The 19,072-nt window shown below is 46.0% G+C and overlaps 3 protein-coding genes across 3 annotated transcripts; 1 reads left to right on the top strand and 2 right to left on the bottom strand.

Annotated features, from left to right (window-relative positions):
- Positions 1-2,677: 2,677 nt before the first annotated feature.
- Positions 2,678-4,173, top strand: N7473_004261 (uncharacterized protein; the record flags this gene model as incomplete). Its single annotated transcript, XM_057150201.1, has 5 exons — positions 2,678-3,020; positions 3,073-3,196; positions 3,255-3,364; positions 3,425-3,809; positions 3,882-4,173. The coding sequence occupies 5 exons, from the start codon at positions 2,678-2,680 to the stop codon at positions 4,171-4,173; spliced, it is 1,254 nt and encodes a 417-aa protein (XP_057010311.1).
- Positions 4,174-6,057: 1,884 nt separating this feature from the next.
- Positions 6,058-8,270, bottom strand: N7473_004262 (uncharacterized protein; the record flags this gene model as incomplete). Its single annotated transcript, XM_057150202.1, has 4 exons — positions 6,058-6,683; positions 6,734-6,850; positions 6,917-7,490; positions 7,548-8,270. The coding sequence occupies 4 exons, from the start codon at positions 8,268-8,270 to the stop codon at positions 6,058-6,060; spliced, it is 2,040 nt and encodes a 679-aa protein (XP_057010312.1).
- Positions 8,271-17,587: 9,317 nt separating this feature from the next.
- On the bottom strand, positions 17,588-18,091 carry N7473_004263 (serine hydrolase FSH; the record flags this gene model as incomplete). Its single annotated transcript, XM_057150203.1, has 2 exons — positions 17,588-18,003; positions 18,061-18,091. The coding sequence occupies 2 exons, from the start codon at positions 18,089-18,091 to the stop codon at positions 17,588-17,590; spliced, it is 447 nt and encodes a 148-aa protein (XP_057010313.1).
- Positions 18,092-19,072: the final 981 nt, after the last annotated feature.

Here is a 19,072-nt window from a genome sequence, read left to right on the forward strand (position 1 = left end):
GGTGAAAGATTCGGAGACTATAGACGTATAGCCTTGTAAGGGGACACGATGAGGCCCCTCGGGGGCAGTCAGAGCCTCGAATAACGGGACATGAAGGTTTTCTTGGGACTCGCTCCCTTCGGCCCCGCGTAAAAATTCATCGAGCAGAGTTTGCAGATACTGAAAAGAGGACAGAGGTCAACACCTTCTCCACAGCCAGGATAACTCATCTCACGCACAAACACTTTATTAAACAAAACTTGGCTCTGCGGGTATAGGATACGTAAACTCCATGGACTCAATAGATTAGTTAAGAATCGTAGCCAGGTCAGGTGCTTCTGCATCCAAAACCCTGCGAGGATGTTGTCTAGGCCCTTTAATGTCGGACACTGGAATCTTGGACTTTCCAAAGAGCCAAAAGTAAACCCGAATACATATTCCGTAGTAACATCACAGGCAAAACATCTGAATGCCATGTAAATGTCAACTGATTCCTTCTGAGAACTAGAGATGTTTAATAAATCGCAAAGCCTTCCAGCCTGTGAAGATGGTTTTAAAACGTGATGTCAATGAGGCACAATCACGCGAATCAATCATTAGCTCACCTTAGACATAATTTTCACCTCCTTGAGAAGGGTTTGCTTGCGGGAGAACAGTCGCAGGAGTGGTTTTCTATGTTCTTTTGCCTCCGTATGATTTGACGTTGCAAGTGTCCCATGTGGAACAAAAAAAGCGCTGTAGAAATCTGTATCTTTGGAAGTGCTTCGAGAATGATATATGTCGAAATACGCGTGCGGATCGGCAAAATGAATCTATAGATATCAAATTCCGAAAATTTAAACATCCATTCGGTTTTTAATCTACCTCATTTGGGCCTGTTCGGACTCTGGGGCCTGCTTAATCAGTGAGTACCTATACCTCAGAGAGCCATATAATTTCCATTGAGTCACTGACCATAGACCTTGTGCAGATACTTTAAATGATCGATCATCTCCCCTCCTCGAACCACACAATAATAAAAGCGATATAGACTGGTGATTGCGGCAAGACAAGGTCCCGGTATTGATGCAAGCGGGTGGAAAAAGAGCCTGGAGATAATAACGTAGACCAGCAAACAAAGAATGAACTGCAGAACGAGGAAAATGGCGTTAAACAACGATAAATCCATTTTTTGTCACAATATTAAAATTGCCTTCGGGGATTCTTTTTAATAATACCTGAGGCAGAGCCGTCTTGTGAAGCTGTGGTGTTGCATAAAAACCTTGTCTGGCCTTCTAATTTATATTGCTAAAGTAGCAACAATATTGGATAAAGTGGAGTGGCACGGTCCGGGTAAGGGGGCAAGCAAAATCCAGTCTTGTCTGAGTCTGGTAATAATCGATGTCAAATCCTATGGTCCTGTACAACGCTTCATGTCCATATTCTCATCGGGACTTGGGAATAACTGGCACCATTGATGGCTAAAAGGTAAGGGCTCTTCACTCCCCTGTTCATATGCAAGGAGGTCACGATACATATAGGGCACATTAGGTAGGTAAGTTGCGGATCGCTGCGCGGACGACGCTATTATTGAAAAGCTAGCACATATTGCATGCAATGGATAGAACATCAGCCGCGCCACTTTAACATCTGTATGCGAGTTGCCAAACATTGAACGAAGGACGTATTTGATATGCAGAGTATACACATGTGACTACTCATAAGTTCAGACATCCCTAATTAACGCCCTTCTGCATCTTGTTCACTGCCTAACTGCTATAATGCACTTAGACCTGGTAGAGTTGAATAAATGTGAGAGGTTTCCTTTGACCGGCTGGATATTAGATAATAATAGGCACGTGGGCAGGGTTGTTTGTGTTTGGTAATGAACGAACGAGCTACTCTACGTCTTCCGTAAGTGAACTTTCTAGCTGGTATTTTCGAAGGCAAAATGTGTGCAAACTAAGCGGCGTGCTCAAAATGACAAAGTCATAGTGACACATGACCACCCACTGAGACACGCATATTCACACCACCCACCGCCCCAAAATCTTCATGGTCCAAGCGGCGTGCATACATGTCGACGAATATATTGGGCGTTGACAAGCCTGATCGGCCGAAGGATTGGGCTTTTGGGTCATGAAAATTTTACACTGAGAAAGATCTACATGTTACACGGCTGCGCCTCGAAGTTTACAAAGCGATCTATTGCCTTTTTTGCTTATTATTTCTTGTCGCGCTAAGGGAACTAGTCAAAATATGCATGAAAATCCGTTCAAAATATATTTATGATGCTAGGATTGTAATTTCAATGCACGGTGCCAGATAACACTGCTTATCTTAATGGCAAAGTTTCGAAGCGAGGGCCATCCATTTTCTGATTACAGATGCCCATGTGTTTACAATTCAATAGCGCCTCGTCAATGAAATCGTTCACAAGATGTTCATTTTCCGCAATGAATACGTGCTATTATTCCGGTAAATGAGATACAAATGGGTCAATATACGTTAATTATTTTAGCGGCAAATATATGGACTCGGCCGCATATATAGGTGCAGTTGACATGCAGAAGACATTTCATCAAAACGCAAGAAGCTCATACCTCTTGGAGTAACCTAGAACTCTGGCTCAAAGGGCACATAGTAGAGGGATAACTACTTAAAGCCGCGCTTGTACAGTTATCCTGGCGTATTATCAAGAGTTTTGGTCATCAGCAATATGTCGCACAAGAACGGAACTAGTGACAGAATTAAAGCTCTATCATTATTCATCGCACAGAATGCTACCCAAGTTTCCGAGCTTCAGTTGGGTTCAAAGCCTGATCTAACGAGCGGCGAACTGGAAAAAATGACACAAGCTGTTTCTGATGCGTGTCGAGAGCTGGAAGCTCTTCTGACTGAGCCTCATGAGTGGCTAGCGCAGGTTGCATGGGGTTACATGGATTCTGTGGCTCTCTCTATAGTCTTGGAGATGAATATCCACCGCCACATTCAAGCGGGAGACAGCCAAACCTCGCTCGCTCAATTGGCAGATATTACAGGTGGTTCAATTGATCTGATCAGTAAGGATAATTTAAGGGTAGATATCAACATAACACTGACTGGCCTTTGCAGAAAGGATAATGCGGCAATGTGTGAAACGATCGATCTTCGAAGAAGTCGAGCCAGAACTATACCGCCACAACAACCGCTCGATGTGTCTTCTCCATCATGAGTTTGCTTCCCTGATGCATTATCTGTACGTACGGTTTGAAAAATATTCTTCTCTACATAACATCTGGTTTCTGACTATACAGGGTCGACGATGGGCTTCTGTGTGGGGCTCACTTAGCGCAGAGCACTTTGGAGAACAACCTACAGATCCCAAGTGATCGGCGCCTTTCGGCGTTTCAACTTGCATTCCAAAGTATTTTATCAAATCAGAAATGGTGAATAGTTCTTACGTCTTTACTGACTATTCATCCAGCTGATAAAACACTGTACGATTACTACCACACCGTTGATCAGAAACGGGGACGTCGTTTCGCCGATGCGATGGCAGGACATTACAACACACCCCTTGATGAACCAATTGAAACTATCTTCCCATTCAGCACTTTGAACCGCAATTCGTTAGTTGTTGATGTTGGGGGCGGAAATGGACAACACTCGTTGCGACTGGCCGCCAAGTTCCCTGGCATGCGTTTTGTTGTGCAAGACCACACAAGTGTGATTCAGAGCGCCCAAGGTACCGTCCCTGCAGCCATAGCGGGAAGAATACAATGGCAGCTACAAGATATGTACTCTCCTCAGCAAGTGAAAGGGGCAGATATCTACCTTCTCAGCCATGTCTTGATGGACAACACAAACGAGTATGAAACATTCCGTTAGAGCCAGCAGATAAGAAACTCAGGCTAACACATAATCCATGATCTGCATTACAGTGACTGCGCCACTGTAATAAGGCATATAACGAAAGCTATGAAACCGGGGATCTCGAAAATCCTTGTCCATGATTTCGTGAATCCTGCAAAGGGCGAATACGCATCGCCATTCTTGAATCTACTAGATCTTCACATGGTTGCAAGCTTGAATACATTCTCTCGTTCGTACCGGGAATGGTTACAGATGTTCCATAGTGCCGATCCTCAGCTGTCCCTCCAAAGATTCTGCGCCGGTCCAAAAAATTCGGCAGTTTTTGAGTTCCTCCTAAATTTTAGGTCTCATACCGATTGAGCTGATCGAGTTTCATTTGACGGCTTCAGAAACTGCCTTCAATCAAGCTAGTCATGAGAGCACCTGAAGTCCAAGGAAATCATATAACTTGATGGCATTTGGCCTAGATTGCTTCCGCTTTCACAATGTCTAAAAGCAAGATCCCAATTCTGCCGTTATTTGAGGGGATTGGTGACAGGCCGGAAAAGGGCAAGATGTTTCTGGTGCGGACCGGCCTTGCTATCCAAGAAAGAATAGTAACCTGAGTCTTAGTAGAAATCATCGTTATTGGAGTTGGACATTTTAAGCATATTACGTTGTCAAACTTCTGATCCGTGGAGAAATGATGCTTAGAGGATCATACAAACTGCTGTCAAATCCAAACCTAGGGAACATCATAGACCTGGTCGATAGTTTGTTGGATCTAACAGCGAGGTTAAGTGGAAATAGCTTGGCACGTAGTTCCCATAATTCTTAGTTTGGAAGATGTTTAACCGTAATAAAATCGAAATGATCTACCCAATGGCGTGACGCATAAATTGACAATCCGTCCTAGTAGGGGAATCCACCAAAGCCACCGTCGATCGGGTCAATACGAGCAATACCGTCACACCAGGATCCAAGTACAGCGTAGATCATACTGTCAACCAACCACCGACAGCGAAATATTCAATCAGACTACAACTACGGAGTAGAGAGAGATATGATTGACCTACACGGTGCAATATCAAACTCAGGCAGCCCGCTGATGTAGCCGATACTAGACTAAAATTTGGTTGCAATGTAAGTGCCAACGGATCCGTGGTCTCAGGCAAATTGTGTTGAACCAATGATGCTGTGTTTGAGCTCAGCTAAGAGGGGTCCCTTGTGGTGGTTGTTCTTGCTTAGGGGTGAGAAGCCCACCATCTCGCCCAATATCCCAGCCAGCTTCTCATCTTGTCTATTGCGCACCGATTTAATCTGGGTAAAAGGTATAACCACCCTTCATCACGTGATGCAATACATGTCCCGATCAGAACCCTTAAGATGGTGTGTCGCACAATCTAAGGCATAATACCGCTAGACCAAAAATGCTCCATGGGCATCTTCTTAGTCATAAGGGCTTCTTGTTGTTCCGTCTTGTTGGCTCACCTTGATCCGGCCGAGGTACGTATCTTCGTCGAGCAGAGGGTAATTGCGATTCAGACTTCTTGATATCCTATTGGTGCAACCAATGCTCCACTGACCAGTATTTCCGACTCAAAGCTGTTGTAGTTCAAAAGGAAGCTTAATTTGTTCTTCTTGAGGGAATACATGAGGCTATATATACAGCATGAAGTCCAAGTTGATTGGAAATCAACTTGGTTCTTCCTATACATAGAGCAGGAATTATTTCCGATGTTGCGGCTTCATTCCTGAGCAGCAAGTGCCAGGTATCACAACAAAAGCTGTCGGAACAGCAGCAGCAGTGGAGACCGGAGAACAGAGATACTAGTTACCTTAAATAGTTACTTATTTGGGTTATTCATTATTATGCCCACATAAATTACCATTTAGGGGCTTTATAGCAATTCAGGCTCGTTGATATCCTCTTGCTGCATCCGATGATCCTCTAGCAGTTATTCCGAGTAGACCTCGCCAAAACCCGCCCACCGCCCAAACCCGCCCACGAGAACCCAACCCATGGGCTGGGTTGGGTCTTAGTCAGCAGACCCATGGGCGGGTTGTTAACAAGGAAACCCAACCCAAGACCCAAATGGGTACCCCGTATAACCCAAAAAAGCAAAACAAGTTGACACCTCATTTTACATTAAATTGTGCAGTAAATTTTAATTACATAACGGTATAGCCATTGTATGATCTTCAATGAAGGGGTTGGGAACAAATACTTCAAGTAACAGAAATGATATTGTCTCACGACGAAGATTAGTATAGTTCGTACCCACGCAGCCGACTCGAGGGCATCGTGGCTCTACCAGAGGATCTCTTCTGACTTCTATCACCCAGTTGCGTTATTGGAGGTGGAAGCAAATCTGTTTCATCTTCAGTTGCCTCCTCGCCCTCCTCCTCCTGTTGCTCTTCGTCTTCCTCCACATCGTATGTCTGGCTGTGCATTAAGAACTGATCACCCTCTACCAGTATAGTTTCTACCTGGTGTGACCCCTCTGGCTCAATATTGCGCTCGAAGTCCTCACTTTCTTCGACCTCTTCATCATCGCTGATCGGCTCAGCGTCCTCTTCATTTGCTTTCAACGCTTCTCCCTCTTCAAGTTCCTCTTGACTCTCGCCCTCCATCGGCTTTTCCAGGCGAGTTAACTGCTCTCCCTCCAGTGTGAATCGTTCTGAGCACATATACATCATCAAGTCCTGAATAGTTGCTTCATGAAGAGATCCTCGACGATAATGACAGATATCTCGGGCGCTGTTGAAAAGCCTTTCAACGCCCGCGCCCGTGGCCGGGACCGAGAGCAAGTCGCGTGCAAGCCGAGAAAGTACAGGGAATTCACGCTCGTGTTCTCTCCAGTAGAGCCGTGGTGGAATCGGAACATTTGCTGCGGAAATCAGTTAGTTGTCCCAGTGCAGCATGCCCGTTGCCTCGTACCTTCCCGGAGGTACTGATCGACCTCATCATGCTCTGCTCCTTCGTGGAGTATAGAATCATCAATTGGCACAAGTAGCCGATCAAGTTCAGAGCTATGCAGTGCGGACGAGCGATGCACTGTACGAAACAATAGCTCGGGGTGTTGTTGCTGATATTGCGTGAAACACGTCCTTAGGTACTCACAGTACCTTTTTGATGTATCTTCGTGGCAAGTAGAATAGTCCCTATCGTCAAAGGCAGATAATTTGTATTGGGGAGCAAGAAGAGCTCCTGTACCATAGAGAAAGCCGTGGTCACGATAGGTCTTCTCATAGTACTCTCTCAGCTTTTGCTTCGCACTAAGCAGAGCGCTATACATGTCTTTCTTCCAAGGAGTTGACTTTCTCTTCAATTTTCGATTTGACCGTTCAATGTGCTCCAGAAGTTTCCTATACACAAGAAATACGCTGTGAATCGTAACGTCTTTAGTCTTCATCAGAGCCATAGTGAATTGAAAGAACGGCTTAGTCAAGTGGACTAGGTAGTCAACCTGCCGCCATTCAACGTCGGTGATCTTGAACTGCGAGTATTCATGGTCACAGCAGTATTTATCGATGATGTTCCTTAGTCGACGCGCGCGGCGAAGCATCAAAAACGTGGAATTCCAGCGTGTTTGAACATCATGCAAAGGAAACAGCCGGGCACCGCCTGATTGAAGACATAGAAATGCGTCTCGCCGTTGTGGGCTTGCATTGACGAATACCGCAAAGGATCGAATCTGTCTCTATGAGTACTCCATCCGGATCTCAATTGTCCATGAAAACTTCAAGCTCACCTTTGTCAGGGTATGAGCCACATCTCCGTGATTCACCGAGTCTCTCAAACCGATGGCTTGAGTATCGGACCAAAAAGTCTTTACCTCTTTATTCTTGGGCGCTGCTTTGATATGCCCTAAAAGCTGTTTTAGACAAAGTTGGATCACATGGGCCATACAAGGAACCCGGATTATGGATTCCCTGGAGCCGATTGCACCAGCGGATATCAACTTCTCTTGCAAAGCGCGGATCAATGTCTCGTTGTTGGTCGCATTATCTGTAGTGACGCTAAAGATGCGATCCAAGAGTCCGCGTTCCGTCAATAACTGATGGAGAATATCACTAAGGTTGCTCCCGGTGTGAGGACCGTGTAACGGTTCAAAGCCAAGAAGCATCTCCCGGTAATTCCAATCTTTGTCAATGAAATAAACCGTGATTGCCATAAACGCTTGCTGGAATGGGCTGGTCCAACAATCCAAGGCGAGTGATACCTTAGCGTCGTTAGGCAGATCTCGCAACTGCGATTCCTGTTGAACTGTAACTGCGTCGCGGAGCCGTCTTCGCAGGGTTTTCGCTGACGGAAGTTTTAGTACCTCAGGTCCTGAGTATACGAGGTTGAGCAGTCTCTGGAACACAGGGTTCTCTACTGTTTGAAATGGCAACCGAAGACAAGTGATGGTCTTTAACAGCTGCTCCTCAAGTTGAAATGTTGTTACCTTGTGCACATTGGGTGACTCTCTCATGGAATGGTTTTGCAACGAATCGGATATCAGAGTTTGATGAGACCCTCTCTTCTTTCCCTTGCGACAAGAATTAGACTTTTGGTGTCTACTCATGGCACTTGTCCCATTTCCTTTGTACTGTGGATGATCAAGCAGAGTAAGACAGGCTTTGCAGAGGACTCGTGGGCGCCCAGAATCGACGTCGGCTACTTGGTCAAAGTGTTTCCAAACGTCGGCGTGACGCGACTCGGTAGACCATTTGATTTGGGACTGACCGTCCCTGTTTAACTTGAGGCCGTATTCACTTTTTTCCCACCATCCTAAGAATTCTCTCTCCAGATTCAACTCGTATAAAATCCAGTTCTTTCTGCGTTGAGGTCCCACGCGTCTTAGCGTCGCCGGAGGTCTGCGAGAGGATATGTCGTAGCTCTGACGGGATTCAGTGAAAGGCTAAAGGCTATCTTAGTATACCTGTGGAGACTCTCGTACCAGTCAGGCACACGAAGGAGGGGTTTATTCTCATACAGAAGATTGAATGTCTGAGTCTAAGAAAACGTCAGACGACGGCTCAATGGAGAGCAGGGGGCTGAAAGCCTGATGGATTGATCGCGATGACGAGGAAGAAGAAGAGGCCATATTCATGGTTTACGCTATCAGAGTTGAAGATAGATTTTTTCATCTTGTGTGCTCGAATGTGGGTTTTGTTTGAGCCGCGTCGTGCGTTTGGATCTATCTATTCTTGAGTCGCGTAAACCCGCGGGTACCCAAAACCCAACCCAACCCAAAACCTGTGCGACTTTAGGAAGCTGAGAACATCACAATGCATAATTTTCAGTGTAGAGAGGTTGCAATTATTGACTAGATACAACGCAATGAGCTTAGAATTCATTCAATCCTCGTAAGTTAATCGATAAGGTTCTTGATCCCTTAAGGTGAAGAAAGACTTTAGGAAGCAACAAGAGCAATGCCTAAGATATATATTTTTGGAGAACGAAGGAGCAGTATTTAAACGTAACACACACCTAAAAGCGTGACAATAATAAAATACCAAAATTACGACTGGTGACTAATTGGTTTTATACACGATTTATCCACGTTTTTGGGTATTTTGGGTAACCCACGGGTACCCGCCAAGAACCCACGGGCGGTGTTGAATATCACGGTCACTGATGTAGTCACGGGAACGTGAGCACGTGCATGTATATATGTCTACCTGGCTACCAGCTTGTTTGTACTCAGAACACACAATCAATTCCTATCAACTATACAAACATTGAAGCGTCACTTATAACTCAACAGGTTATGAGCCCGAGACTGCGCACATCAAACTGGAAAATACCTCCTACTAAGTTTCCCCTACAAGTGATAGCTTCATCTATTGACCGAACTGGAACAGCTTGCTTCGAACTTCAGAGAAAACACGGTTCTCACGTCCAAGAGGAAAATAAATTGTGCGGATCATCGCAATAATCTCAGAAACAACCACCACACCGCTACGGGCATTCGTCAAATCAATCCTGGGGTTCACCTCTCTGTTACAAATACGCGACAGCCATCACACCGCTCCAGATGATTGTCAGACCAATGATATCCTACGGTCATGTTGCACAACAAACAACGTCCGGCCCACCGCCGCAGACACATCACATCGCCAGATACACAGGCAATAACCTGATTTCTGTAGCACACCGTTACCCTAGTTTTTCCTTCTCAAACCCCCGATATCCTTGACACGGGACGCAGTTTTTGTTCTATCTCATGAGACGAAAACACGGATCACAGAAGGGACACAACTGGATTGACGAAGAGCTCAGTCTGGTGTGCTATCTTCGAAACATCCGCCATTGGCGCTTTACGCAAATCCAGAAGACGAATTTCCCATCACTCTCCCGACACTCGGTCGGAGGAGCCTATAGAAATTTACCTCCAGAAGAGCGAACACGTCGGGCGCTCGCTGTTGCCTCTGTGATTGCCGATTGCCACCACACTACAGAGCACAACTCTCTACGTTAAGCTCAAGCCGCACTCTCCAGTCCGGAACAAGGGCCAAGTTATCCTAGCTCAACAAACACCGATGCAGTTTTGACCTCGACCGGCAACAACTAAGCCCGGTACAATCTCCGACCAAACAGACCCTCAACCTTCACAGATCAACAATCACGATATGTGGTCGATCGCATCCGTTTTCCTCACTTCTTCGAATCGTACAGCCAATATCTGAAGCCCTACGAGCTACTAGATAGCGAATACGTTCCTCCGTCGTATACACCTAGCCCAAGGTCGTTAGAGCGTTCCCAATCCGTTTATTCCAGTCAACCAAGCAAGGCTTCGAGCCTGGAACTCTTTGGTCTCGAGCCAAGATCTCCCGAATTGTTCAGATGCACGCCTTCTGTCCTTTCGATCTACTCGAGTGACACTTTAAGCGCTGAATTCTTTAGCACCGAAGAGTCCCCTTATCAGGGTGGATTCGAATAAATTCGAACAAATAGGCCTGAGCTTGTTCTACAATGCTATACCAATTCTTGATAATACTAACGACTGGGCTTAGTGGAACCAAAAGGTTAAGGAGTTTCTTCGTATATCTCCAGTGGCTAAAGATGGACCGATCCTACCTATGGAAGAGGAGGAGGCACAGTATTGGTCCCACCGCTAGACATTCTATTCGTTAATGATTACGGCAAAGCTGACCCACAATGCGGCTTAGCGGATAAACGCCTTCGAAATCACTCGAGTCCAACCCCTGATCAAGGCGGTTAAAGAAAACTTTAAACCAGAGGGCTTAGGGATATATGTCAATCTTCAGCGAAGGTATATGTCTCTTACCCGAGCAAAGTGTGGGAGTGCACAAGCCCTCGGCGCCGAGATCAGAAAGATCTATGCGGAAAAACTCCTGCTTGACCCCGCCTGTGTCACGTCTGAAATCGAACGAACCTTCTTTTTCTTGCATACTCTAGGTCCGGAATATGAGAGCTTCCGCGACTATGTTTTCAGACAAATGGATATTGTTAATGATAGAGATGAAGAAGGAAATATCACCAAAGCCGCTCCCACATTCGACTATATTGAGAACAAGGCTATCGAGGAGGAGCATCGAAAAGGACAGCTGGGTAACAACCCTGTAGACACAAATGCGCTTCCTGCCTTCACGCTGAGCCGAAGCTTTGGGGATAACAAAAAGATCATACCGTCCTCAGACGGACAAACATGCCGAATAGAGATAAATAATGTCCCGTTCTGTGTTTTCTGTCGAAGGCCCTATTATATAGAGCCTGAATGCTTCGAGAAGAATCCCGATCTGAGGAACCCAGAAAAACAGAAAAAGGCTCGCAGGACAAGGTCCAGCGGTGTAAACGCCAACTCTAGTAAGCCACCTAAGGAGCGTGCTAGTACAGACAATGAAGACGACGACTCTGAGGGGCCGAGGAACCCTAAAAGACCTACCTTTATGGCGACACAAGTCTCGAGACAAGACATCAATGAAGCGTTCGGAACGGAAGACGAAGGGAACTTTACGACCTTAAATTATATTCCTAGTCTGATGGTCACGAAAGCTCTCTCAATCCGTGACGCCTGGATCGTGGATAGTGGATGTGCCCAGTACGTCTGCAACAACGCTTCGAGATTCGTCAAGATAGATAAATACGATAGCCCACTACTAAGCGTCGACACCTCTACGGCCCCTTCCGGCATAGGAGTAGCAAACATCCTGTGTAATGTACGAGGCAAAAAGAAGTGGCTGGTTCTAGATAACGTCTTGTTCGTCCCGACCGCCTATGCAAACCTTATATCTGTGTTGCAACTTCTCAATCGAGGGGCAAATATTGACTTATCAAGCAATGGCGCAAAGATTCGGAATAAGTCAGATAGGGGGAACCTGTTCACTGCAAGCCAATATTATAGAGTTTACGCACTCGACCTGTGGTCGAAACCCGCTTTCCCGGTTTACCACTTCAGACCGCAATCGGCGCTTTAGCACAACAGGCTTGCCTATATAAGCGATGCAAACATTCAACGACTCAAAAGACAAGCCTATAGTATTCAGGACGTTGCACCACGCTAACTATGCAACCTATGCCTCCAGGGACGAATGACCGAAGCCCCCTATCGTCGTTCAGAAGTGAGCACAAGATCCAAATATGCCATAGAACTCCTCTATATCGATGTTGCAGGGCCATTTGAGGAGGGCCTTGATAGTAGCCGCTACTGGATAACCATTGTCGACGACTTTACTAGATAGGTTGAGATTATCCCTATACCACAGCGCCAAGAATTCGTTGTTGAGTCTTTACGGTATTTTCTCGATCATAATAAGCGCCCCGAGCGCAAATGCAGACAAATTCGTCTTGACCGAATCCCTGAGCAGGTGGGAGAAGAAATAGAGTTTATCCTCTTCTTAAGGGCAATCCATGCCGAAGTTATAGGTGTCGATTAGCACTAAGAGAATGGAGTAGCAGAAAGAGCCTATAGGACAATCTACGATCGAGTCGGACTAACGCTCGCGTATGCAAAACTACCGCCGAAGTTCTAGCCGGAGATTGCGCGGACGGCGGCCTTCCTCTCGAATCGATCACCATCATCCAAACGTAACATAACTCCGTACTAAGCTTGGTATGGTGATAAGCCTGACCTATCGCGGCTAAGAGTTATTAGATCCAAGGGCGAGTACCTTATTCCACCTAGACAAAGAAAGAAGTTGGCAGGACTAAGAACAAGGCGATGTCTGCTACTAGGATACGAAGGAAATACGAACTACCGCATCCTACTAGAAGACAGCAGGATCATTAGTACACCAAACGCAGAATTTTATAAAGTCCTCAACATACCCTCCACACAGACTATAGAAGATATAGGAGCCGATTAGCAGCGCTTACCTAGGGCAACGGCTGCTGCCTTAAGGGGGAGTGAGACAGTAGGACTAGTAAACTAACCGTCGGCAAATGTGCGATATGTATCCGTGCTAGCCTTAGGACGCCAAGCCTCCCTAGCGCCGTAAGGGCAAATACAGCCTAGATCATCGGACGACAAAGTACAAGAGTATATACCTCAGCCGAGTAATAATAACTCGCAGCCTACTGCTACTAGACAAGGAGAAAGGACCTTTTTACTAACACCGAGTGACGATATCTTCGGGTCCTTATTATCTTCTTTGGAGGATTCTGTCCCGAAGATTAACTTACTACTCGGCGGTGACTAGCAACAAGGCGATACTTAACAGGGGTGAATTCCACAAGATTGGCTGAATTATTCTGAGCTTCGAGAGGGTAGTGTAGAATATATTGTGCTACAAGGTATACTTGAACGTCACCCTAAACTCAAACTCCGAGAAACACAAATCTCCTAGGATATATCTGATTATAATAAAGAAGAACTTGTATTAATGAATATCCCTAACGAGAATATAATTCTAACTTTCTTAGCTGTAGCTACGGAAGAGACCGAACCCTTTAAACTAAAGTCCCTTTGTTAGGCTAAGAATAATCCACGATGGCTCGAATAGGAAAAGGGAATAACCGAAGAAATACAATCGCTTAAGCAAAACAAAACTTAGGAACTCGTTAACTTACCTAACGATCGCTAAGTCCTAAGCGGGAAGTGGATCTTTAAACTGAAAAGAGGAGCTCGCGGAGAGATCGTCCGCTATAAGTACAGATAGGTGGTTAGAGGTTTCACTTAAGAGGAGGGTATCGATTATGACGAAACTTTCGCCTCGGTGGTCAAACCGATAAGCTACAAGGCTCTATTCGTAATTATAGCAGCCCTTAATCTCGAGATCGAGCAGATGGATGTCAAAACAGCGTTCTTATACAGCGAGGTCGACCACGAGATCTATATCAAACAGCCCTACTACTCTACGGATAGCATATCTAGGGTCTGTAAGCTCCGTAAAGCACTCTACGGCCTAACATAAGTATCTCGTATCTGGTATCAGACTCTTACTAACTTCCTTCGGGGCCTTAGCTTTGAGCCTATTAACGCTGATCTCAGCATCTTTGTTCGGAGTAGTATGTATATTGCTGTATATGTTGATGACCTCTTAATCGTCGGGCTAAGCATTGCAGAGATAAAAAAGATCAAACGAAGCCTCAAAAATCGCTTTCACATAACAGACCTAGGACTATGCAGCTACTATCTCGGTATGGCTATCCGGAGGGACCGGCAGAATAGAATCCTCTTTCTTAGCTAAGAGGCTTACGTACATAAGGTCCTCTAGTAATTTGGTATATCAGACTATGCACCCGTTAGCACGCCTGTAGACACTTCACCTCTGCTAGAAAACGGGCCCGAATACGTCTGCCCCTTAAGCCTGAAGAATAAGTATCAGCGTATGATCGGATCGCTGATGTATATTATGCTTAGAACTAGGGGTGATATTGTATTTGCTGTCTTAGCGGTAAGCAGATATTTGGCAAACCCTGGTCCACAACACGTAAAGCTCGGCCAACGTATTCTTCGGTATCTTAAAGGCACCAGATTTCTCAGCCTCACATACAAAGGCCCGCTTTAGATACTTCGTGGTTTCACAGATTTAGATTGGGCTGGCTGTCGCCAAACGAGACGGTCGACGGCCGGATACCTGTTCAACATCGGAAGTGGAGCGATTAGCTAGCAGTCGAAACGGCAGAGCACTGTCGCCCTATTAACCTGCGAAGCAGAATTCATTGGCCAGATATAAGCAGCTAAGGAAGCTATATGGTTGAGGAGACTCCTTCACGAACTGAACATAAGCCAAGGAAAATGCGCAATAATTATTTGCGGCGACAATCAGGGAGCCATTGCGCTGGCCTCGAACCCTCAATACTATTCGCGTACAAACATATGGAAATCCAACGAAAGTAGCAAGGAGAAGTTCAAGACTCTGGGACAGTAGAACTGAGATATGTCCCAACAATGGAACAGATTGCTGATGGTTTGACGAAGCCCCTTGCCCGAAACAGATTTGAATGGTTTCGAAAGGGTCTCGGCATTGAATGATACTCTCATAGCGCACCAGCTTTCAAACCAAACCAAAAACGCAACATGCAGGCACCCTTTCCCTCCTTTTTACCACAGGTTTTTTGGGGGGGGTTTTAATGGGGCTTAGCAACCGTGATGAAGTGTCGCTGACATCCTTTATGACGAAGGAAATCAGCGAGTGGGAGTGTTGAATATCACGGTCACTGATGTAGTCACGGGAACGGGAGCACGTGCATGTATATAGGTCTACCTTGCTACCAGCCTCTTTGTACTTAGAACAATACAATTAATCCCTATCAACTATACAAACATTGAAGCGTCACTTATAACTCAACAGTCGTACCTAGGGGAGACCCGCCCGGAGGGTCGCACTCTTTGGACCTTGACCCTCAAAAGTAAGGGTCAGGGTCAGGGTCGTGAGGGTCACCCGCGGGTCGTGCTGAGGCCTAGGCGCATCAGCTGCCGACAGAAATGTTTTGGTCATGGCTGCGAAGACTTTGAGGTCTTTCGCAGGTCGTACCCAATCATCATCGGTGATTGGGCCCGTAAGCTCCTCAGAGCTCGTCAAATCAGGCGTTTGTTTAGTCACTTGCTCCCCACTTGAAGTGGGGTTTGTATAGCTGCGCCTGCCGGCCGGATATCTCCAGTGCTGAAAATGCGGCCAGTCTCTGGATCCCACACAGTGTATATCGAGACACCATTGTATCCGATTATGCGTCCCATTTTCCCTCGAGGTTCTAGCTTTCCGGTCGGTTCGCTCGTGGCATGGAGGTGGTAAAAAATGCTCGAACCGAAAGGAAGCAGGTAACTCAAATCAGCAGGGATTTTAGAGATCGCTTCGATCGGGATCCGCGAAGAAGATTGTAGGGCGTTTACCGGCTTGATTCTGACTCGTCTCCCTCACGGCAGCTTCACTATTGGGTGTTTGTTTATTTGCTCCTGCCTACATCCTTGTCACTCAATTACCCTCGTGCCTCGACTTGCCGGTGCCGACCGGGCTGCCCTGAGCTTTCCCGCTTTAGTATATAATATTTGTCCTGAGGCACCGGACTGGTTCATTTTCCTATTCAATTTGCTAACCTCTTTTCCTGAACGGCACTGGCCTAGCCTACCTGCAAGTGGGTAATCCCTCCTGCTTACACCATACCTTTTTACGTCCCCGAATTCACAATGTTGCCAGCATGGGAGGCTGACAGTTCGACCCGGATCGTGGTTCGGAATCGTTGAGGCGTGAGCTGATCTCGAATTTTTACGTAGGACCTTTCCCTGACTGCGCCTTCTAAGATCCAGGTGATATTTCCCAGCAACCCCTAGGCCCTTCCCCCTGTATGTCATGGGTATAGATGAAGCATTCACAATGAGAGGACCGTTTCTTTTACTGCCTCGTGCTACGTCTTGTGTCTATAGTTGATCATAGCTGTTTGTAGTATTGACTATTCATTCTGAAGACGCTCTCCGCCCCTATGTTGATGTGGGACCCTTACGATATAAGGCGATGCTCCTTGGATATCCGCCGCCCCATCAGGGCATACATAGCCCACTCCACTAGCCCACCCCAGATTCAACTATCGGGCCCTATATGCAAATATAATACGTCGTGCGTAAGGAATTCTTGAGAATAGGACCAATGGCCCTCCTATGTAGAGAATGAGAAAAATACAGACACAACCCAGGGAGACGAGGTCTACCTATCCTTCGCAAGTTTCCATAAGTAGTACGTGATATTCCATGCCTTGTTCCATATTTACGCTTACTGCCGCCTCCACTTTCACTTCCTCTGCTTGAAACCTTAGAATCATTGTTTTGTTGGGCGACAACTCCCTCACGAAACCAAACAAAGGCCAATACTGGCTGGTAGTATGTCCTCTTTGCAGAGGTACACGATAAACACCCTTATAAAACTGCCGGGACTGCATCCTCGTTGGTCGACATTGACACAGACAGCATTGGAAATCGATGGGCTAGAAAGCCAATTTTGTGAATAGGGGACGAACTGAAACTAGGGGACCTCCCAATTATAAGAAGGCAATGTCATACTCATAATCCTATCCTTTTGTGATATTTTAATTCACATCCTCCCAGTTCCTCCATGAGGACACCCTTTAGAAACCGAATCACCCCCTTGACCTCCTTCTTCCCTCTTGGGACAAAATGAGCGCCCGTGAAACACTGTACCTCGCTCTGCAGGAAGCTCATGGCGAGCTTCCATGTTAGCTCAGATGGGATGTGTGAGTCGAAAAAACCCGTAAAATGCAGTGAAGGGGTTATAATCTTGGGTTCGTATAGACCTTTGAATTTGCCTCTCATTCGGAACCCGCCGTAGCAAATGACGAAGGAAAGAGGAGGATGATTAATCTAATGCACATTAACATAAAGTAATGCAATTAAGTAGAGGGTATTACCATCAAATCTAAGCCGTCAACACGTTTATCTTCCAAGAGTGCGGCAATCATGGAGGCCAATGCAGCGCCAACCGAGAATCCGATGACGCCTATAAAAGGGCCCTCGCGGTGGAGGACATCGACGATATGCCGCAGGGAGCGTTCGAAGCCTACAGAGCGTCCATCGGGATCTCCATAGGCCCAGAGTCGCCAATCTTGTCCTTGTTCCTCCTCGCAGTCATTTTGCTGTGCTTCGGAGGGATCATTCATGCCGGTATTCTCAAGAAAGTCTTGTCCTGAGGTAGGACCATCAGGATACACGAAGGTGAGCCTCGTGAAGGACGACGAGAAGACTTCCTCGAGTGGTCCGTGTAGGAAGCGTGTTTTAGACTTGAAGAAGAGGCCAGATTGGCCATTTCCTGGCAGCAGATTTTAGTATTCATCGCATTTGTCTACTCAAGGGTAGTATTAAGTACCATGAATCATGAGGATCTTGGCGTCAGCCATTATAGTCAACGGATACGAAGACACATCGACAGTCTGATGGTTGACCAAAGTCTATTTTTAAAGTGTACGTTGGTCCAATTAGTACTCTAGAATATTGCACAGTGTTCCAATTCAAATGGCAAGTTTAAAATTCCAGATGACATCAAAATTTGCAAAGGTGTGCAAATATTAAACTTGATATTAACCAAGGCTTATAATCCCAAGTGGATGTAAGGGGGATGATGACCATTACACAAAAATGTAGCATTGCTATTGCCTGAAGACAGCTTGATCACTAGCAGCAGCGCTCTACCTCCTGTTGCATTGAGGATTCCTGCTAAGATGGATTGAGGAGAATTGGATGCCCAGTACGCAAAGGACGGAGTATCCGCTAATTTGCGATATTTACCATTAGACATGGGGATAAATATCATATTTACATTCCACATGTGTCGTACAATGCATTGCCGTCTCCGGATATTCAGTGCCCTGCACCGTGGCCAACCCTGGAAGGACCCGAAGACGAGTCCCGTCATGCAAGAGTTATCTCCAGCATATATTTCTTAATTTTGGTATCTGACAACAGCCGCCCGGCATCATCCTCCACATTTTCTCCGATGGTTGGTTATCGCGGTTAAACAACGCGATTCGATACGATATTACTTCTTTGACAGCAAAGCTGCATCCGTCCTAACCTCAACATATGACAAGATAAGTCCGATCAAGGCAATATGCGACCGATATCACCTGATTATATCTATAATCTGAACGAAACAGGGTCTTTCTGGCATCGTATGCTAAACGGTGGTCTATCGACGGGTGATCATGCTGATCAGAAATTGGATAATGTTACGATTTCTATCGATGTACCAACTAATGCTAATGGTTCAGACCGATTGCCTCTTTGGTTAAATGGAACTGCTAAGAAACCTCGAGCCCTACAGAGTATAAATTTCTGGTCGATTGAACACATCTGGCGGCGGAACAATGTTGCGCCTATTT

This window comes from Penicillium subrubescens, assembly GCF_028828155.1.
Source record: "Penicillium subrubescens strain IBT 31985 chromosome Unknown utg000003l_segment0_segment0, whole genome shotgun sequence".
Lineage (NCBI taxonomy): Eukaryota > Fungi > Ascomycota > Eurotiomycetes > Eurotiales > Aspergillaceae > Penicillium > Penicillium subrubescens.